Source organism: Pseudophryne corroboree, chromosome 4, assembly GCF_028390025.1.
Source record: "Pseudophryne corroboree isolate aPseCor3 chromosome 4, aPseCor3.hap2, whole genome shotgun sequence".
In the NCBI taxonomy this organism is placed as follows: Eukaryota; Metazoa; Chordata; class Amphibia; order Anura; family Myobatrachidae; genus Pseudophryne; species Pseudophryne corroboree.
The window spans coordinates 712,227,431-712,250,526 of NC_086447.1; the positions used below are offsets into that span (position 1 = coordinate 712,227,431).

General features: G+C 44.9%; 1 protein-coding gene across 2 annotated transcripts in view; it reads left to right on the plus strand.

Annotated features, from left to right (window-relative positions):
* CRIM1 (cysteine rich transmembrane BMP regulator 1) overlaps nt 1-23,096 on the plus strand; it is a 960,049-nt gene that overhangs the window by 617,158 nt on the left and 319,795 nt on the right. For both annotated transcript variants that reach the window (XM_063917972.1, XM_063917971.1), the window contains exons 6-7: nt 2,363-2,545; nt 18,121-18,318. In XM_063917972.1, coding sequence (XP_063774042.1) covers nt 2,363-2,545; nt 18,121-18,318 — 381 coding nt within the window. The remainder of the gene's footprint in view (nt 1-2,362; nt 2,546-18,120; nt 18,319-23,096) is intronic.

Genomic DNA, 23,096 nt, shown 5'->3' on the forward strand with positions numbered 1-23,096 from the left:
TGGGGCCAATTTTATTTTTTGCTGAATTTCATACGGACACCTGGAGATCGTCAACCTGCCCCAGCAGGGGGAATCAGCACCAGCTTCAGTGGTATCTCCAAGATTTCTCCCGTTCGATCCTTTCCTCTGGAACTCACTCCCTTGCCAGGTTCACTCAAAACTCAACTTTCTATCAGATCTTACCATCCCTCCTCCAAAATCTCCTCTCTACTCTCCACCCCTGGCCTGTGCTTTTCCCCAATTCACCCTGTTCACCTCTCACTTTAGGTGGGAATTCAGTTAGCTACAATGTTTTCTCATGGGACTGTTTCGCCAGGAAACACACAGGATTCACTGAACCTGTGTATTTTCGGGAGAGAATGTATTTTTTCGGGCGTCCAATTTGGATAGCCCGAAAAGAAGCATCGCCAAAAATTATGAAAAACTTCTCTTTTAATTGAATTCCCCCTTAGTGTGCTGTTCTTACAGTAAGGTCACACTTTCCTACTGATCAGGATTATCCTGGCTTCCAGTGCTCCTTGTCCCCTTTAATGACACTGTGCGCTCACTATTCATTTAGTATAGGCTCACTGAGTGTTCCTTCCCCTTCCTGTGACTGACCTCCACTTGTCTGTCAAGATACATTGAGTTTCCCAACTCTCACTCTTGTCCGCATCCTACTTAATAGGTTGTTTTTTTGCACTGTATAGTTCCAAAATATGTAAACTTGAACTTACTGTACCATTGATATGTCAGTTCCTTACTTACTTATATCTTCATTGTACAATGGGGGTAATTCCAAGTTAATCGCAGCAGGAAATTTTTTAGCAGTTGGGCAAAACCATGTGCACTGCAGGGGAGGCAGATTTAACAAGTGCAGAGAGAGTTAGATTTGGGTGTGGTGTGTTCAATCTGCAATCTAAATTGCAGTGTAAAAATAAAGCAGCCAGTATTTACTCTGCACAGAAACAAAATAACCCACCCAAACCTAACTCTCTCTGCAAATGTTATATCTGCCTCCCCTGCAGTGCACATGGTTTTGCCCAACTGCTAAAAAATTTCCTGCTGCGATCAACTTGGAATTACCCCCAATATTATGAGAACAACGAACTCTGATAAAAGCCACATACAACTACTTGCAGGATGTGGCTTTTATGAGAGCTCGTTGTAAGAACTGTTGCATAAAGTATTTGTAAACTGTTTGATGCTACCCAGTAATAAAAATACAGTAATATCATTTTATCTCTTGTAGTAAGTTTTAAACATGCAGTTATCTGTAGTGATACCTGTACCTATGACCGGATGTTAGACTCCTGTATGGTGGTGGTGTCAGTGTTGGTAGATATGGGGTAAATTGTGCATGAGCTCCCATATTATAGTCTCAAGTATGAAACTGCGCAGTCCAACAGGGCGGTAACAGTGCACAAATATAAGTGCAGTACTGACAGAGCATCCAGTGGATATCTGATCCGGTGCACAGTCTGCAGGTTACTGGTCTTGCGCATTCTCAGGATGCTCTAGGCGGCACTGCAACAGCAATTCGGGCTGCAGGCGCATATGGTGCCACCTCCAGAGCCCAGCGCTCTGTGTGGCCGCATCGGTCACACACCACCCCTAGTTAGGAAACCTCAGTTCAATAGTAAAATTTGGGCAGTGGTCTAGTGAAGTCACTTTAGGGCAGAGTCGGGACATCGTCTGAGCATGTAGGGCCATCAAATGTGCTGCTCAGAAGAATTCTTCTCAGAGCAGAGCTGGGGTCTTGTAGAGGAACCTCAGGGGCGGGGCCCAGTAGCATCAGCACCAGCTATAATTTTTCCACAGTCTAATCTGTGATGATATCTTCAAGACAACAGAATGTTCAGTGGAATAGAGGTGTGGCTAATGGATTAAGCTAACTCAAGAGCACCAAACCTTGTGTGCCTACAAGCTTCAGTTATTTAAAGATGGTCCTATTTGTTCTTCAGTAGCAGCTTTACAACTACAGGATGAGATTTATGCTTTAGGCTGTAAGCTCTAATGTAGTAATTTCCAAGTATTTCCATGAAGAGAGACTTACATATGTTAAAATTACAAACTTATGGGCTGAATTCTGTTAACAAATGTCATATAACAGAGCCTTTGAATTTGTAAGGGCAGCTGGAGCATATGCCCTGGAAAGAGGAATACGCCCATCAGCTGCAAGTGGAAATGCGGCTGAGTTGCCTACGACACTGCATTGCCCATACCTGTGTGCGCTCAGCTCCTGAGCATTCACTGTGCAAAAACCACACAAGACACATCTGCATAACCAACTTGCTCTCAACTCTGTAATTGCTAAGTTATATTGTGCCTGTTAGCCGTATATGAGAAACTAAACACCTGTGTTCTTCCTTCCTTGATACAGAAACCAAACCAGCATGTATTTTTAACAATGTGGAGTACTACGATGGGGACATGTTTCGCATGGATGCTTGCCGTTTCTGTCGATGTCAAGGAGGAGTTTCCATCTGCTTCTCAGCTCAGTGTGGAGAGTTGCACTGCGATCGCTATTATGTGCCAGAAGGGGAGTGCTGTCCAGTATGTGAAGGTATGTGAGCCATTCATCACTATCAGTAATTACTCATTTGTAATGGCTATAAGCAGACGAATACCTTCCATTGGTACTTGGCAGCAGTTGGTATGACTTTCGTTGCCAGGAAGTTTTAAATGAAGGGACATGAAGATCTATGAATGTATACTCACAATTTCCAGACACGTGAGGTGGATGAAAGAAATAGGAATAAATAGGAGACCACAGAGGTAAGGACAGATAAAGATAAACAAAATAATAAGCAGGCAATTTGTTTCGGATTCTGAGTTTTCTGTCCTGTGGAGTCAAATTAATTCTAATTTCCACAGCCCAGTTTAAACTTGAATAGAATCTCCTTATTCATAACGATCCAACATTTGTTGTTGATCTACTGTATAATGATTGCTTCTGTCTGCAATGAAACAGCAATGTGAAATGCGGGCGTTGTGAAACAGCATATAATTCATGGGCGGACAATGTCACAGTTCATTTAATTTTGTCCTAAAACTGTAGTAAGTAAAACACAGCAGAACAGGGACAAAGACCATGGCATAACCATACCTCCCAATTACGGTTGCCAGATCATCCCTTTAATAAGGGACACATATGAATTGCACAGGTTTTGTGTCTTATTAACACCCGATTAAATGCAGACTTGAAGTCAGCCAGCCACAGAATCTGTTTACTTCATATGTATCCCTTATTGAAGGCTTGCTTTAGCAATCCTACTTCCAACAGTTACCCAGGTAAAATTAGCCCTACCTCTGATTCCTACAAGACATACTGCCATTAACAAAGACACAATCTGATCTGCTTGACCAAGCCCACTTGACCATGCTATTCCCACAATCACCAGGACCACCCCCTTATATTTCATCAGTAGAGATTGTTTGATGGTAAACTCAGGATTTGAACTACCGACAACACAGCAGGTGCACCATCAGGGGCCCTGTGAATTAAGAGTCCTGCCGGCGCCTCTGCCTAGTCCAGCAACTTATTTCCCCTGGTCCGAGTCACCCGACCATTTCTGTAAAGTTTGACTGGCAAGTAGGTAGCTGCAACTATGACAGTGATAGCACTACAGTAGAATGCTGAAGAGGCTGCGGGATCATTGGATGAGAGAGATGAGGGCAGCACCTGGTGGCTCGATGCCTTGCGGGCTGCCTCAGTGGGCACAGGGGACACATACAGCATCACCATGTTAAGGACCAGACTGCTAGTCTCTCTATAACCCTTGCCCCCCCCCTGTCTTCCACTGCATTCCTCTATTACCATCTGCATCCTCATGTCATGCTCTGCCTACCCCTATCACCAACTGCCTCCACCTGTCATCCTATGTCTCCCCCTGACACTCCCTGCACCCCCAGTGACCAACTGCCTCCTCCTGTCACCAGAGGTGGATGTAGGCATCAGGCCACTCCTAGGCACATCTTTATTGGCCTCCTCCCTAAACCCAAAAAACACTTCGGACCCCCGCTTTCGGCTCACCCCGAGTTCACAATATGATGGTTGTGTGCCACTTTACTACAAGGGAGAAGCAAGGCTGAAGGTGACAGGGTGATGCAAAGGGCAGCAGGGAGATGCAGTGGGTGACAAAGGAATGCAGTGGGTGATATGAGGGGGCCAAGGGTGACAAGGGGAGAGGTACACAGTCCGGCCATTGCCATGGTTCTCTGTATGGAGGCTGAAGGGGACCAGGTGAGGCAGAGGTTGACAGGAGGAGGTAGAGGTTGACAGGCAGTGGCGGATTTCCCACTAGGTACAATATGTGCCTAGGGACGCCACTTGCTGGGGGCTGCACAGCAGTCAGCAGCTCCCCCGTAAGCAACTGGTGGTTGTCCATAGAGCAAGGCCACCGCCGCCTGCCGTTGCTCTTGAGCCACCATCCCATCCCCCTCCTGGGGCATCTCAGCCCGCTGCCATACTGGGGGAAGAGGAGGGGAAGTACAGGAGCCTGGCGATCGAGGGACCCTTGGGAGAGGGGCTAGGGCGGGCGCGGCAGCTTTTGTCTGACTCTGGCCAGATGGTGAGAGAGGGGCTGAAGAAAGAGGCTGCTGTAATGCTCAGGCATGCGGCCCGAAGATCCGCTGATTTTGTGAGTAGGGAAAGACTATGGGGCCGGAGGAGGTAGGGAGAGCTTCAGTAGAGACCGCAGGCTGAGGCTGGGCCTCTATTGCACACAGACAGCTGGGAAGACCCCTGAGCGCTCTGTGATGTCTATCAGTGGGGTCCCATTAGCCCACCCTAGGCCACCTATGTAACAGTCAGCCCGGGCATCCTGCTGCATCACTGGGTGTATGGGGGTAGCAGTGCACAGCAGCTGTGGCTCCCTGCACATTATTAACTATACTTTAATGGCCAACCACTCACAAGTTACATAATATGTATGTGTGTGTGTACACATTTAGGTTATTTTTTTTTTTTTTTTTTTTGTGTGTGTGTGTGTGTGTGTGTGTGTGTGTGTGTGTGTGTGTTTAGTGGTTATGTCTTAGACACCAAATCCACATTTCTGCAGCCTTTGGAACAAGTGTTCCATAGCACTGGGGAAATGGAATTAACTCCATTACTCATTCACCTCAAACGTCTGTCTTCAGTGTGCATCGCTGTCTGATAATATCACTGCTTACTTCTCCTGCAATGCTGAAGATGCTACACATCTGCCTGAGACATCTGCTTCAAACATCTGATGGACCTGGTACTGCTTACTGATCCATTCATCCATTCTAATAGAAAAGTAACAGCCTTGCACAGGGTCATTACACGTGGGATAGAGCTTGCCTTTCACTGCACATACAAACCTTGCTGTGAATTTTTTCATGATTAATACAAAGTTATTTTTTTTTTAAACCAGCATCAAGCAGATTTCTGAAACATTACTAGAGAGCAGTTCATATGGTAAATGTTCCTTTTTGATGTTCATTTGTGTTTTGTTGGTGAAGTTTATCAAGTCAGAAATTTTTATTACTGAGGATTGATTTACTAGGCATACACTCAGGTAGCCAAAGAGCATGATTAGAGGAGCCATCACTAACTCAAAGAATAGGAGAATACGTGCTCCACAAAGTTTTCAATAATCACATGCTGCTGTTATGGAGACTTTTTTCCATAGCTTAAACATCCAAAGAGCAACTTCACATCAAACTCTCAACAGGGAGTTAAGCTGTCTGATTTCGGTTTTAAAATTTTAACCATGAAAACATATCCCAGTGACAATGTCCCTGCATTGGACTACTTGCACACTGTGTATTGAATCTGTTATCTGGAATGTTCCGGACATCAGAATGACTGGATAAAGACTATCAGTCATATGGAGCACCAAGGCTAGAATTTAACAACACAAACTAAAATGACTCTTGTATTCCTTCACCTTGCTCCTAACAACTTTTCAGTGTGTTTGAATTGGAAGATCAGTTGGCATGGTTCTCGGAAATGCGTCAGTGCAGGTACCCTTCTTTGGCCCTTTGTGCAGTGCGTTGGCAATCATGCTATTCAGCTCCCTGATGCGTACTTATCCATGTCCAGGAAAATGAAGTCAGCAGATCTTCCCGAAATTCGCAAGTTTAAGGCAAGCATGGTGATGGTATAAGTGTGCATGGAAAGTGTGCACAAACTTCATGAAAATGTTTGGACCTGATTTGTGTGCCTGAAAATCACCACAAAGAAAAGTTTGAAGCATTGAGCCATCAATCTGCCTCCATTCTTTAGCTGTGCAGCAAGGTCATGCCTAAATTCCTATTGACAACATTCTGCCTTTCCTACAATCAGAACTTGTGAAATTAAGATGTTCCTGCACATCTTCATTAAGATTAATGATAGTATAAGATAGAATTAGTTGGGCAGATAATTAAATTGAAATTTAATTCTCATATAATATTTACTGAAGAGCGCCAATAAGTGACTGACTAGACAGGGTCTTTGTAAGATTAATCAATGCATATGAGTTTAAGGTGTTGTGACCGATAGTTTCCTGCTGTAAAGGGAAGGCTTTTTATTTAATGATGTGTTATTTTAGCTTTTTCTGATTACAGGCATGTATATAGAAATGGACATCGCTGTGGAAAAATGCTTCTTTACTCTTAATATCATATATTGTGCGCCACAAAGTGACTGCAGTGCTGATCACTGATAAGAACACAAATGTTCAGCTGGGTACACACTGGAGCGATGTTAGCACGATTTGCCCATTTTCATAATGACAAATTGCCTACATCACTCCCTGTGTATGGGTGGTAGCGCGCTCCTGCGGTCGCTAGGTTTGCAGAACGCACATCAAACCTAGCGATATCGCTAGCAACCTTGTTTATGCTAATAAAGGATGGAATCATTAAATAGAGAGAATCTTAATGGCTTTTAGAAAGAAGCAATGATGGGAGCAAACAGCACTGAATGAATCTGTACCCACGAAGTAGGTTGGCAAACAGGATCACAGTCAGAGGTGCGACAGATGCACACTGGTGACAGGGATAGTGCTAGAGGGAGAGAACAAAGGAAGAGGACCCTGTCCATTAGGGTTTACAGTTTAATAGGGAGGAGTGTAACAAGCAGGGTGAACTGGAGGTGTGGACATGCTCCTCTCACCCATGCTGCACACAACACACACATATGCGCGCATGCTACCTGTCCGTCCGGCGGTGCAGCGGATGCTGGAGTCAGGGCCCCCACACCCAGGAGCGAAGTAGTCTCCCCCCTCCCGGCGGCTCAGCTCAGCTGTTCATTAACAGCGCCGCCGAGGAGGTGTTCCTTGCACAGCATTTAATAGTCTCGCAGGATGCTGCGTTGAAATCCCATGAGACTATGACATGCTGTAAAAGGAACACCTCCTCGGCGGCACTGAGGGGGGAGACTACTACGCTCCTGGGTGTGGGGCCCCCAAATGTGTGTGGGCCCCCGGGCCGACTGCCCCTTTCGCCTCTCCCTTAATCCGGCCCTGCTGGTGTGTTTATCACCATGCGCTTATCACTGGTTTATCCCGTCTTTATACCTTCTCCAGGTTAATACATCTGCCCCAATGAGTCTTGAGTACTCGCTTTAAGGAGTGGGGTCCGGCAGAAAGTCTGCTAGAGAGATCAAGTGAGTTCCATAGTGGTGGGGCAGCATGGAAGAAATCTTGTATGTAGGGTGTGATCAGGCTATTAGTGCGGACTTGAGGCGGCAGTCAGTGGAGGAGTGGAGAGCGCAGGACATAGTGTGGACGAGAATCAGTATATAGCATGGAGTAGAGCAATTGAGGGCTTTTTAAGTGAGGATTTTAAATTGTTTTCTATGTTGGATGGAGAGCCAGTGAAACTGTTTGCAGAAGGGCGTGGCGCGATACAGAGTAGCAAGAGAGATAAATGAGAAGGGCAGCAGCTTTAATGATAGATAGCCATAAAGAGAGATGACTAAGAGGAGGCCAAATTGCAGTAGGTGGGAAATGACTAGTGGCATGAATTAATGTTGTTGGCATTAATGGTGAAAAAAGGGATGATTCTAGACATATTGAGAAGGTAGAAGATCAGGCAGAGGACTTGGTGCCTGATTCAGAGATGTATGGTAATTTTATGTTAATGCGCAGCTCTGCGCATGTGCAAATCTGTCTACGATGTTGCTCACAGTGTCCCTAAAGCCTCAGCATGATTGACATGCTGTTGGCGCTTGGAAGCAACGATGGGAAGCATTACAGAAAATGGGGGATTGTCGGCCCTGTTTTCTGGGCATGCCAAAGCCAGTGGTTGGGTCCTCGGACGCTGCTTTACTTGTCCAGCAGTGTGAACATCAGACATCCAGTAATCCAGGATTACTAAAATGTCCAATGTTCATGCAGATGATGCAATGCTGCATCTTCAGACACAGCAGCGGATCACAGAAGCCAGCAGCGGGTGTCCATTTATTTGAGACACCTCCTACAACTCCTCCAGCCACTGTGTACAAAGATGCAGCAGCTGTGTGCATAGCATCCACCTCTGAATGAGCCCCTTGAGGGACAATGGAGAGTGTGGTGAGTGTCAGGGAGGTAATTGGGTCTTGGATGGTGGATAGAATTAGTTTGGTTTTAGACACATTAGATTTGAGAAAGTGCTCGGACATCCAGGAGGAGATAGCATAAAGACACAAAAAAGGAAGGAAGGAGGGAGGTCAGGGGAGGAGAGGTAAATTGGGTGTCGGCAGATAGGTGATACTGAGGGTTGAAAGAGTTGATTAGATTCCTAATAAAAATAATATATTTTACACATCTCTTCTAACAGAGTGAAACAAGAAAATCATTATCTTAGTGGTGATGGGTACATAACACTTTATTTGCAATCATTCTGCCAATTAACACAGTCATTTCAGATGTTTCCTTATATAATAGAGGTTGTGTTAAAGAAAGAAATTAGGTTAGTCAATGATTATATCACAATATCTTTCCACCAGAAGCAGCCACAGGTCACCTAATACTATTTGGTTTGCTTGCAAACTTCCAGCTGCTGCTTTTATTTCCATTATGTGAACTAATACTTCTCTGAAAAAAGTATGTGAACCTTCCTTGTGGAACTATGGGCCACTTGTGAAGCTGCTGAAATATATCATTAGTTTCCAACCTCACCTTCATAGACACATTCTAGAACTGCTTACTACGCAAATTGTACGGATTTGGGCCCTCATTCCGAGTTGTACGCTCGCTAGCCGCTTTTCGCAGCAATGCACACGCTAAGCCGCCGCCCTCTGGGAGTGAATCTTAGCTTAGCTGAATTGCGAACGAAAGATTCGCAATATTGCGAAAAGACTTTTCTTTGCAGTTTCTGAGTAGTTCGAGACTTACTCTTCCAGTGCGATCAGTTCAGTGCTTGTCTGTCACGATCCGGGTATCTGGACGCCATTTCTTACCCATCAGATGCCTCCTAAGGCTGGCTCAGCGCTCCAGGACCGGATCCCATCTGTTATCCTGATGTGTACATTCCTGTATCCTCTCCTGTCTCTCTGGGACGCTGTCACAGTAAGCGCCATATTACATCTGGCATGGCGTCTCCCGCGGCCTCCGCCGCCGTCCCTGAGCTTCTGCATGCAGAGTGTCAGAGTGGCGATTACGTCAGCCGCGGCCTCCGCTGTGTCCGCGTGGTTGGATGTGCACTTGTCAGCCTGGCGTCTCCTGTCTCCAGTGGCCGGCGCCGCCATTACTGTTTTCATTACCACATGGATTACAAACCAAACTTCCCTCCAAGTGTCTGCATGGGCGCAGCCATCTTGGATTCTGTCAGCTGATCATTTCCTCCAATCTGTTGTCAGTATTGTTAATCTGCATAATTGCCTAGCCAATCCCTTCCTTGCTGCAGGTATAAATACACTGTGCCTGAGCAAGGAAGGCGTCAGTGCTTTGGTTGTCAAACCTAGTTCCTGTTTGTCTCTCTCCTGTGATTGTCTTCCAGGTTCCAGCTCCTGTCTCAAGACTTCCACCATAGAGACCCGCACCAGCATTCCACCTGCGGTGTAGCCTGACTCTCCAATCCATTGTGGATTCATCTGTTTCCAGCTACAACATTACCTGCTTCCAGCTCAGCTTCCAGCAGAGTACAGCTTCCCTTAAAGGGCCGGTGTCCTTTCTACACTTTACCACTCTCCACCGGTATTATTATTTCTCCGCTCTCAAGTTCTACATTTCAGTTCATATTTCATCGCTCCCAAGTTCATTTATTATTTAACTGGTTCCAGCCAGTATCCACTCCGTGCTAACAACAGTCTGGTTCCAGCCAGTATCCACAGCAGCTGTTTTACCTTCAGCAACCCAGCTTTTCCTGGAACACCAGCTGGCACAATCCTGGGTTATCTCCATTGCTACAGTCGGGCCTGGAAAGGACTTTCCATCTAGAAGATCATAAGAACTATCTCACACTACCAGTGCCCTGTGGCTCCTGCCATCCTGTAGTACCCAGGAACTGTATTTATTCTTTGCTGACTTTTACGTTTTCTTTTACTGCTGCTGTGTTGCGGAGTTGTCATAATAAACATCATTGACTTTTATCCAAGTTGTCGTGGTCACGCCTTCGGGCAGTTATTATTCATGTTACTTACATGTCCAGGGGTCTGATACAACTTCCCAGGTTCCGGTACATCTCAGCCCCTACAACTGAGGCTGCCTCCCGTCAGCTCAGGCCCTCAGTTGTGACAGTAAGCACTGACCTAATGAATCCAGCCGGAGACCAGGATCAAGCGGCCAGGCCGATGCAAGAACTGGCAGCCCGACTAGAACATCAGGAGGCTGCACAGGGCCACATCATCCGCTGTCTCCAGGATCTCTCTACTCGGCTGGATGGGATTCAGACAACTCTCCGTGGATCAGGCGCGTCTGGTGCGTCAACCACAGTGACTCCAGCTATAACCCCACCCACCTTACCCATTTCTGCTCCACGTCTTCATCTTCCAACGCCAGCAAAATTTGACGGATCTCCAAGATTCTGCAGGGGATTTCTCAACCAGTGTGAGATTCAGTTTGAGCTACAACCTGGCAATTTTCCTAGTGACCGTACAAAAATTGCCTACATTATTTCTCTTCTCAGTGGCTCAGCCCTTGATTGGGCATCACCGTTATGGGAGAGGTCCGACACCCTGCTATCTTCCTACACTGCCTTCGTGTCAACATTCAGGCGCATCTTCGACGAGCCAGGCCTGGTAACCTCAGCTTCATCCGACATTCTCCGTTTACGCCAGGGGTCACGTACTGTAGGACAATATCTGATACAGTTCCAGATCCTGGCATCCGAACTGGCATGGAACGACGAGGCCCTGTATGCTGCATTCTGGCATGGCTTATCTGAGCGTATTAAAGATGAGTTAGCTACCAGAGACTTACCTTCTAAGTTAGATGAGCTAATCTCACTCTGCACGAAAGTTGGTTTACGTTTCAGAGAGAGAGCAACTGAGCGTGGAAGATCATCTGCTCCAAAATCTTCTGCTCCTCCTCCTCGTCAACTGTCACCATCTAAAGATGAGCCCATGCAACTTGGCCGTTCCCGTTTAACTCCTGCTGAGCGCCGAAGACGTCTCTCCGAGTCTCTCTGTCTCTATTGTGCAGCTCCGTCTCACACCATTAATGCCTGTCCCAAACGTCCGGGAAACTCCAAATCCTAGCTCGCCAAGGAGAGGGCCGGCTAGGAGTAATGATCTCCTCTCCATCTCCTCAAGATTGTAATCTCCCAGTCTCGCTTCAAGTTGCTCAACGTTATCGGAACGTCATTGCCCTCCTTGATTCCGGAGCAGCTGGGAACTTTATTACCGAAGCCTATGTTAAACGGTGGTCCCTACCCACCGAGAGACTTCCTTCGTCCATTTCTTTAACTGCCGTGGATGGCAGCAAAATTTTTGATGCAGTTATTTCTTTAAGGACTCTACCAGTTCGTCTGAGAGTGGGAGTTCTTCATTCCGAACTTATTTCTTTTTTAGTGATTCCAAGAGCCACACATCCTGTGGTCCTGGGCCTTCCATGGCTCCGTCTTCACAATACTACAATTGATTGGACGACTACGCAAATCCTGGCATGGGGTTCCTCCTGTGCTGAGACATGTTTGTTTAAAGTATTGCCTGTCTGTTCTTCCTCCCCCAGGTCGTCTGATGTTCCACCTCCTCCATATCAAGATTTCACGGATGTGTTCAGTAAAGCTTCTGCTGATATCCTTCCTCCTCATAGAGAATGGGACTGTCCGATTGATCTCGTTCCAGGGAAGGTTCCACCTCGAGGCCGAACTTATCCGTTGTCTCTGCCTGAGACGCATTCTATGGAGGAATATATTAAAGAGAACCTAGCAAAGGGGTTCATTCGACCTTCTTCTTCTCCAGCCGGCGCAGGCTTCTTTTTTGTAAAAAAGAAAGATGGTGGTCTGCGGCCGTGCATCGACTACAGAGGTTTGAACGACATTACCATCAAGAACCGTTATCCTTTACCCCTGATTACTGAGCTCTTTGACAGAGTTAGCGGAGCTACCATCTTTACAAAGCTGGACTTGCGAGGTGCATACAATCTCATCCGGATCCGTGAGGGTGACGAGTGGAAGACCGCCTTTAACACCCGTGACGGACATTATGAGTACCTCGTCATGCCCTTCGGATTGAGCAATGCTCCAGCTGTCTTCCAGCATTTTGTCAATGAGATCTTCAGAGACATTCTATACCGTCATGTCGTGGTCTATCTAGACGATATCCTCATTTTTGCCAACGATTTAGAGGAACATCGTTTTTGGGTTAAAGAGGTTCTGTCCCGTCTCCGTGTCAATCATCTCTATTGCAAATTAGAAAAATGCGTCTTTGAAGTCAAGTCCATTCCGTTTCTAGGGTACATTGTGTCCGGTTCCGGACTAGAGATGGATCCTGAGAAACTACAAGCAATCCAAAATTGGCCGGTACCCTTAACCCTCAAAGGGGTCCAGAGGTTCTTAGGGTTCGCCAACTATTACCGAAAGTTTATACGAGACTTTTCCACCATTGTGGCGCCTATTACTGCTTTCACTAAGAAGGGTGCTAACCCGTCCAAGTGGTCTGAAGAAGCCATGCAAGCTTTTCATCTTTTAAAACAAAGGTTCATCTCTGCGCCTGTTCTGAAACAGCCTGACATCGACTCTCCTTTCATCTTAGAGGTGGATGCCTCCTCCGTTGGAGTAGGAGCGGTGTTATCTCAGAGGGCTAAAGATGGCCATTTACACCCTTGCAGTTTCTTCTCCCGGAAGTTCTCCCCAGCTGAGCGCAACTATGCCATTGGCGACCAGGAGTTGCTAGCCATCAAGCTCGCTCTAGAAGAGTGGAGGTATCTGTTGGAGGGAGCTTCTCATTCAATCACCATACTTACAGACCACAAGAACCTTTTATACCTGAAGGGCGCACAATGTCTCAACCCTCGTCAGGCCAGATGGGCACTTTTCTTTTCCAGGTTCGACTTTAAACTCCAGTTCTGTCCGGGCTCTCAGAATCGCAAGGCCGATGCCCTTTCCCGCTCATGGGAGCAAGAAAATGAGTCAGAGTCTTCAGACAAGCATCCTATTATAAATCTGTTGGCATTCTCCACGGTAGGGATGGACTCTACGCCCCCATCAGGGAAAAGTTTTGTGAAGCCGATGCTAAGGAAGAAGCTCATGCATTGGGCCCATGCTTCCCGTTTTGCCGGACATACAGGTATCCAAAAAACCCTGGAGTTTATCTCTAGGTCCTATTGGTGGCCAACTCTGAAAAAGGACGTCTTGGAGTTTATTGCATCTTGCCCAAAGTGTGCCCAACATAAAGTATCCCGCCAGTCGCCTGCGGGGCAACTGGTTCCACTATCCGTTCCCCGTCGACCATGGACCCACTTGTCGATGGATTTCATTACAGACTTACCCATGTGCAACAAGTTCAATACCATCTGGGTGGTAGTTGACCGGTTCTCCAAGATGGCACACTTCATTCCTCTCACCGGTCTTCCGTCAGCTTCCAAGTTGGCTCAAGTATTCATACAAGAGATCTTCCGACTCCACGGTCTTCCTGAAGAAATTATCTCAGATCGAGGAGTTCAATTCACAGCCAAATTCTGGCGAAGTTTATGTCAAGTCCTCCAAGTCAAGCTAAAGTTTTCCACGGCTTACCATCCTCAGACCAATGGTCAAACCGAGAGGGTGAATCAGGACTTGGAGGCCTTCCTCCGCATCTATGTGTCCTCCTCTCAAGATGACTGGGTTCAATTACTTCCCTGGGCCGAGTTCTGTCATAACAACCAGTATCATTCTTCATCTGCTTCAACACCATTCTTCACTAACTTTGGATTCCACCCTAAAGTCCCTAAGTTCCAACCGCTTCCAGCAACTTCTGTTCCCGCAGTGGATATCACCTTGCATCAGTTTGCCAATATCTGGAAGAGCGTACGATCAGCTCTGCTCAAGGCATCGTTCAGGTGCAAGAAGTTTGCGGATAAGAAGCGTCGAGCAGTTCCTGCTCTCAAGGTGGGTGATCGGGTATGGTTATCCACGAAGAATTTGAGGTTAAGAGTTCCCAGTATGAAGTTTGCACCTCGCTATATCGGTCCTTTCAAGATTGAACAAGTCATCAATCCTGTTGCTTACAGACTCCAGTTGCCTCCCTTCTTAAAAATACCCAGGACATTCCATGTTTCCCTGTTGAAACCGCTGATCTTGAATCGGTTTCATTCCTCACTTCCTCCAACTCCGAAAGTCCAAACTCAACGAGGCGTTGAGTATGAAGTGGCCAAGATCCTGGACTCACGTCACCGTTACGGTCAACTACAATATCTTATTGACTGGAAAGGTTATGGTCCTGAGGAACGTTCATGGACCAATGCTTCTGATGTCCATGCTCCTGCCTTGGTCCGGAGATTCCATTCCAAGTTTCCTCAAAAGCCAAAGAAGTGTCCTGGGGCCACTCCTAAAGGGGGGGGTGCTGTCACGATCCGGGTATCTGGACGCCATTTCTTACCCATCAGATGCCTCCTAAGGCTGGCTCAGCGCTCCAGGACCGGATCCCATCTGTTATCCTGATGTGTACATTCCTGTATCCTCTCCTGTCACTCTGGGACGCTGTCACAGTAAGCGCCATATTACATCTGGCATGGCGTCTCCCGCGGCCTCCGCCGCCGTCCCTGAGCTTCTGCATGCAGAGTGTCAGAGTGGCGATTACGTCAGCCGCGGCCTCCGCTGTGTCCGCGTGGTTGGATGTGCACTTGTCAGCCTGGCGTCTCCTGTCTCCAGTGGCCGGCGCCGCCATTACTGTTTTCATTACCACATGGATTACAAACCAAACTTCCCTCCAAGTGTCTGCATGGGCGCAGCCATCTTGGATTCTGTCAGCTGATCATTTCCTCCAATCTGTTGTCAGTATTGTTAATCTGCATAATTGCCTAGCCAATCCCTTCCTTGCTGCAGGTATAAATACACTGTGCCTGAGCAAGGAAGGCGTCAGTGCTTTGGTTGTCAAACCTAGTTCCTGTTTGTCTCTCTCCTGTGATTGTCTTCCAGGTTCCAGCTCCTGTCTCAAGACTTCCACCATAGAGACCCGCACCAGCATTCCACCTGCGGTGTAGCCTGACTCTCCAATCCATTGTGGATTCATCTGTTTCCAGCTACAACATTACCTGCTTCCAGCAGAGTACAGCTTCCCTTAAAGGGCCGGTGTCCTTTCTACACTTTACCACTCTCCACCGGTATTATTATTTCTCCGCTCTCAAGTTCTACATTTCAGTTCATATTTCATCGCTCCCAAGTTCATTTATTATTTAACTGGTTCCAGCCAGTATCCACTCCGTGCTAACAACAGTCTGGTTTCAGCCAGTATCCACAGCAGCTGTTTTATCTTCAGCAACCCAGCTTTTCCTGGAACACCAGCTGGCACAATCCTGGGTTATCTCCATTGCTACAGTCGGGCCTGGTAAGGACTTTCCATGTAGAAGATCATAAGAACTATCTCACACTACCAGTGCCCTGTGGCTCCTGCCATCCTGTAGTACCCAGGAACTGTATTTATTCTTTGCTGACTTTTACGTTTTCTTTTACTGCTGCTGTGTTGCGGAGTTGTCATAATAAACATCATTGACTTTTATCCAAGTTGTCGTGGTCACGCCTTCGGGCAGTTATTATTCATGTTACTTACATGTCCAGGGGTCTGATACAACCTCCCAGGTTCCGGTACATCTCAGCCCCTACAACTGAGGCTGCCTCCCGTCAGCTCAGGCCCTCAGTTGTGACATTGTCGTTCCTGGTTTGACGTCACAAAAACACCCAGCGTTCGCCCAGACACTCCCCCGTTTCTCCAGCCACTCCCGCGTTTTTCCCAGAAACTGCAGCGTTTTTTCACACACACCCATAAAACGGCCAGTTTCCGCCCAGAAACACCCACTTCCTGTCAATCACACTTCGATCACCAGAACGATGAAAAAACCTCGTAATGCCGTGAGTAAAATACCTAACTTCTTAGCAAATTTACTTGGCGCAGCCGCAGTGCGAACATTGCGCATGCGCAGTTATCGGAAAATCGCACCGATGCGAAGGAAAATAACGAGCGAATAACTCGGAATGAGGGCCTTAATTAATATCTTATCTAGAGTATCTTTTTTAGGGGTTATATTAGCTATCTGTGCTCATTTTTCTATGCACTCTTCAGTAAGGTGTATATTGCACTTATCAGTCCTCGAGCTCTTCTCATTTCCAGAAAGCCAGCTATTGTGAGTGCACTGTCTATGGCTGGCAATATCCACTGCATCATCTTGATGATCCTGTTGATGTACAGTAATTGGATTTGAACCGAGTAGCACAAGTATATTTGTGGTGCCGCTGGAAGGGCTGGCTATAGCTAGCAGACTCACTGCTACTGGAGTTCCAAAGATAGCAAGTAGGAGCCTCAGTGCCCTTGCACTAGTGAGTGTATACAAAAACTGCTAAAAATAGGATAAGGTTTAGATTGCTAATTAGAATTGTAGTCTCTATTTTCATAGTCAGTCTTGATTCTGAATTGTACGTAATGTTGACATAATTCTTTCCATTTTCTGCCATTTGAAGTTCTATGTGAAGATCTGCCAGTATTCTGAGTCAGATGAATCTATACAACTACTGATCTACAGTATACAGAACTTCTTCTAGACTCCCACCCTTTATCATCACTAGTAGCTGAACCCCTAGACCCTCACCCTTTATCATCACTAGTAGCTAACCCCCGTGCTTGGCGCAGAAAATATGACTGAAAGTGGTGTGGGAATAGGTTGCAATTCTCACTACAAACCCATGACACACCATGGGAATTTCCTGTTGCCACACAGTAACACCTATTCAGCCGTCAGTGAGAATTGAATAAGATGCATCAGCTGTGACTCAGGATTGGTCGTGGATGATCTAAGACAAACCTGGTCAACTTCTGGCTCTCCAGCTATTGTGAAACTACAACCCCTCCCACCGATTAGCTGCTAAGCATGCTAGGACTTGTAGTTTCACAACAGCTGGAGAGCCACAGATTGACCAGGCCTGCTCTAAGATGTTTATGTAGGCCAGAGGTTCTCAAACTCTGTCCTCGTGGGCCCACACAGTGCATGTTTTGCAGGTAACCCAGCAGGTGCACAGGTGTATTAAATACTCACTGACACATTTTAAAAGGTCCACAGGTGGAGCTAATTATTCCACTTGCGATTCTATGAGGAGACCTGCAAAACATGCACTGTGTGGGCCCACGAGGACCAAGTTTGAGAACCTCTGATGTAGGCCATGATACATGCATAGTTCGCTAAAATTTTGAAATGCGGCCTAATTCAGAATTGCGTACAACACGGTCCCTTGAGTGCTAAAACAAAAGGTCAAGATAAAGAAAACCTTTATACCTCAGCTCTGCTCGCTATGACTGTGTCCTAGTTCAGTGTGCAGTGAGTGGCGGTAAGTGATAGCAATTGTTACTGTGAGAACATGTAAAGGTGCACTGCTACATGCCTGTGTTTAAGAAAAACATTAAGAAAATATATTTATTTACTATTTCTAACCAAGAGTATGTTTGGAATTGACCTATTTATTATATTAAGAATTGGAAGATACACCCCAGTTATGTTAATTTATTTTCAGTTTTAAATGTTCTATTTACCACCAATATACACCTCAAAGATGTAATGTCATTGTTTGGTTTCTCTGCAGACCCTGTATATCCAATGCACGATCCTGCTGGGTGCTATGCTAATGGCCAGATTAGAAGCCATGGTGACCGCTGGCGAGAAGATGACTGCACGTTCTGCCAATGCATTAATGGAGAGCCGCATTGTGTCGCAACGGCGTGTGGTCAGAGCTGTCTAAAACCAGTCAAAGTACCTGGAGAATGCTGTCCAGTGTGTGAAGGTAGGAACCCCAAAAGCAGGACAGCATGGCCTGACACCACAATTAAGGACGTTTTTATAAATATTTAAATTCATGATAAATTCAGTAAAAACTGTGCAATGATTGCTGTCAATCACAGGTCTTTATAGCTAGTGTAGCCTATTACCTATCTGCACCTGTACAAGCAATAGCTCTGTATCTAGAACAATGAGAATGTAGTGCTGGCTAAAAAAAAGACAGGGAATTCTACTGGTGAAGCGGTAGGGGCAGCAAACGCAGCACACATAGAGATTTGGGTGGGTTATATTGTTTCTGTGCAGAGTTAATACTGACTGCTCTATTTTTACACTGCAATTTAGATATCAGTTTGAACACATCCCACCCAAATCTAACTCTCTCTGCACATGTTACATCTGCCCCACCTGCAGTGCAACATGGTAATGCCCAATTGCTAACTTTTTTGGTCTGCTAACAACTTTGAATAATAATAATAATAATAATAATAAAAAATAATAATAATAAAATATAGCATAAGGATTGATATTTGCTACCATATTAATCTTAAAACTAGAAAAGTAATATATTCACATATCTCTCTTTAGAATAGAATAGTTTCCAAAAATAAATCTTTTTTTTTACACAAGATAACTTTTTTAATTGTATATAAACAGTGAATTTTCATTAGCGAAGGTTTTTTGTTGTTCAATTTTGACATTTTGTTTAATTCAAACTGCTAATTTATTATAACAAACTATCAAGTGTTGAATTAATCGACTTGCTCGTCTCTAATCAAAGGGTGTTTGGGAGAAAAAAAAGTGTTATGGTTAAAGCCACTATTGCTACTGTACTGTCATTGTGCTTGTGATCGGGTATGAATGGAAGGGGGGGGGGGGGGGGTTATTTTATAAAACAAGGCAAACACTTCAAATATCTTGATGGAAGTTTCAGGTGAACGCTGTTTTTGACCATAGTTTATCTTAAATAGGTAAAAGTACTAGAATAGTCTATTTTATGATGGAATGAATAAAAAAATGCACCAAGGATTGAAACCAGTCTTCCATAATGAGCCAGGGAGCACCAGACCAAAAGTAATGGCATGCTAACGGTAATCCCCATTTGATTCCACCTGCAATAAGAAAAAATAAACATAATTGCAAAAAATAATGACAATGTACATATAATGCTATAAATATGTTGCTTAACATATCAGAACAACTATTATTACATTTCACGCTTCTCAAAACAACTGATTGACAGCTGGGCAATGGGAAAGGACCTCTCCTTAACTGTAAATGACAAATGGTTTTAACGCAGTATGAAATGACTGGTTGCCCTTTGATCTTGTGGTGTTTTTTTGTTTTATTTTTAGCAAAAATCTTATAAAAAAACATTTTTCACGTTGTCATCATGGGGTATTGTGTGTAGAATTTTGAGGGGAAAAAATTATTTGTTCCATTTTGGAATAAGGCTGTAACATAACAAAATGTGGAAAAAGTGAAGCGCTGTGAATACTTTCGGATGCACTGTATATTTCCTTTATATCAATTATTAATTGGTGCTTGAACCCAGTGCTTCCAATAAGTTTGAACCTGTCATTTTTCTCATACAGTTTATATAATGTAAGCAAACCTCTGATTGGGTGTTATGAATGATAGCTCATTTGTGCAAATAGTATAGCAAGTAAGTAGATTTTTATTTCCACATGCTTCAGCAACACATTTTATAGTGACTGCTCTGTAAACAAAATTGCATAATTGGCTTTCATAAGTAGAACTGGGTATGGTGCATCCTTTGATTCCCACAGGAACGTGGTGCGGTTTCCAAGGACTTTGAAGAGGGTATATTGAGGTAAATTAGAAGCACAGTAAATTGTCATGCTTATTTTATTCACTGTTGTACAATAATTACAAGACTCTGATTAGTCAGGCAAATGAACATAAGTAGCTGATTGAAATCAGCAGTCAATAGATGCAAATTAGCAACATTGGAAGAGCAAAGCAAAATACAACACAGGATTATGTGGAAGAACATTGTTAGTAATATCAGAGGAATCTTCCTGTGGTTGCATACCAAGGCAGATCTGCGTTTCCACACCATAGGCTGCTTAACTCCAGCTGTGCTGACGTTGGGCTGTAAGCAGCAGTCTCGCCTGTTCACTATCAGTCTGGTTGCATCAGTCCTATCATGGCACCTATTTAATATTTATTTCTCATTTTAATATACTGTGGTGTAACGTATTACCAAGATACATTATACATAAAGGGAAGCGATGCTTTCATAGCTGCTATGCTTGCAGAGACTAATGATTCCTAGTTTATATTCCAGAGGTCTTTGATTGCAGAAATGTTGTATTTTGCATTGTATCCAATGGTCTTCGGGTCACGTCTCTATATTAAACTTGGTTAGGTATCAGGACTAGAAACCATTATAAAAGATGCTGACACGTATATTGGGCGGATTAAGGTTTGTGCGGCCCCTAGGGCAACTAACGCGTGGGGGCCCTACCAATAAAATGGTTAATAAGATATGCTGGCTGTGTTATTTAAAAGTTTATAGCACAGAAACTACAGTTCACGCATGCCACAGTGCCTCTGATGCTGGTGATGTGTGGAGGCCCAGGGAAGACTGTGTCGGCCACCATGTTGTTAAACCAGTTCTGCATGCATGTTACAAGATAAATAGCTCTATTGATGGGTTGGTCAAGTGCTTTGGGAGAGAACGCCTTAATAAGTATTGTTTTATTTAGGATCATTTCATTTTATTCTTTAATGTTGGGTACACACATTTAGATTAGGCTTGCACACTTGTGGGTATATTTACTAAAGTGCTGGAGATGTTGTCCATAGCAAACAATCTGAATGGTTGCTATGGACAATATCTCAACTTCTATAAACCTACACTTTAGTAAATATACCCCTCATATTTTTGTCAATGAAATTTAGAGTTGATAGTTTTTTTCCACCATTTGCTTTCCACCATTCTAAACTATATAACTTGACTGGTTTTTGTTTGATCCTGGAAAAGAGAAAACCAATGTGGACATTGTGTGACCTGAAAGTGGGAGGTGGCACAAAAGCCCAGTTGTGCCTCTTAGGTCGCAATTGGAGATATGTTTGGCTTGTGTACAAATCTGGATCACCCGTAGTTGCATACTCTTTTTTCCAGAGCATGCGCAATGCGAAAATATACAAAATGCTCTAGGTGTGGCAAACTGATTTGCGTTCCACAGCCAGTTATCTGCAACCTTATTTTCTTTATACATTGGAGGTCATTCCGAGTTGTTCGCTCGGTAAATTTTTTCGCATCGCAGCGATTTTCCGCTTAGTGCGCATGCGCAATGTCCGCACTGCGACTGCGCCAAGTAAATTTGCTATGCAGTTAGGTATTTTACTCACGTTTTTTTCTTCGTTCTGGTGATCGTAATGTGATTGACAGGAAGTTGGTGTTTCTGGGCAGAAACAGGCCGTTTTATGGGTGTGTGCGAAAAAACGCTACCGTTTCTGGGAAAAACGCGGGAGTGGCTGAAGAAACGGAGGAGTGTCTGGGCGAACGCTGGGTGTGTTTGTGACGTCAAACCAGGAACGACAAGCATTGAACTGATCGCAGATGCCGAGTAAGTCTGGAGCTACTCAGAAACTGCTAAGAGGTGTGCGGTCGCAATTTTGAGAATCTTTAGTTCGCAATTTTAAGAAGCTAAGATTCACTCCCAGTAGGCGGCGGCTTAGCGTGTGTAAAGCTGCTAAAAGCAGCTTGCGAGCGAACAACTCGGAATGAGGGCCATTATTTTTGTAATTTTCCTTTTTGTTTTGCAGATTTTTACTTGACTTTAATATATGAGAGATATCCATGCTGAATGGGACCGGCAGTGCAATTTTACTTTTAGTTTAATGGCCTCTGGAGAGCCGCACAGCATTAATCTAACATGCTTAAAATGACAATACATTATGCTAAAATAGCAATGTTTTTAAACTCCAGACTTTCTCAAATCTTAGTGAAAGATATGAGAGATATCAAGTGTTAGAAGAGTCATTTAACAGTGATTGAAGATGGTGCATGTTGCTGAGAGCTATTTATATATTTGACTCAGACTGTATGACGGCTCTAAGATACATCACGCTGTCTGCTGGAATGTGTTTCCTCTCAGTGTACCAAGCGAGGATAATATATTGAGCTCGTAGCACCCATTTACCTTAGATCACCTCGAGATGACCACTGTCATGTCACTGCAGACTTGAGAACTATATATGTAGACTGAGCTGCACTGAATTTTAAAGGAGGAAGTCAGTTAAGATGTTTTGTAGCAAACTGGCACCAATATTACTTATACAGCACCTGGTGTTGGCTCAGCTTTGCTAGAACGTTACATCCATCAGCCGTGTGTGCAATGCATAGTTGCCATCCTTTGGGTGTCCCCTGGGAGGCGGCAGCCAGGTTGGCACTGCGAGAAGTGTGCCGCAGCAAAGTATGCCGCATGAAATTATAATGCGATCGCATCATCCTGGCCCTACCCCCTGTGATTACTAGTGTTGTACGATTTGGTTCTTTAGAAATCCTCCGAACCAACACAAATTTTGTGAATCTGAACTGAAGTCGCATCCCCCTCATCTAAGGTACTGCCCCCACCCCATTATCTGGCACTAGGTGGGGGCAGCATCCTCTGTTCCTCAGTCCACGGAACTGATTCTTACTAGTGATGAGCAATTTGGTTCTTTAGAAATGAAAACCAACCCAAATTTTGTGGATCTGAACCAAACCAAGTCCCGGTTTGGATCTTCCCGTGCGAGCCCCCCACTTGCAAG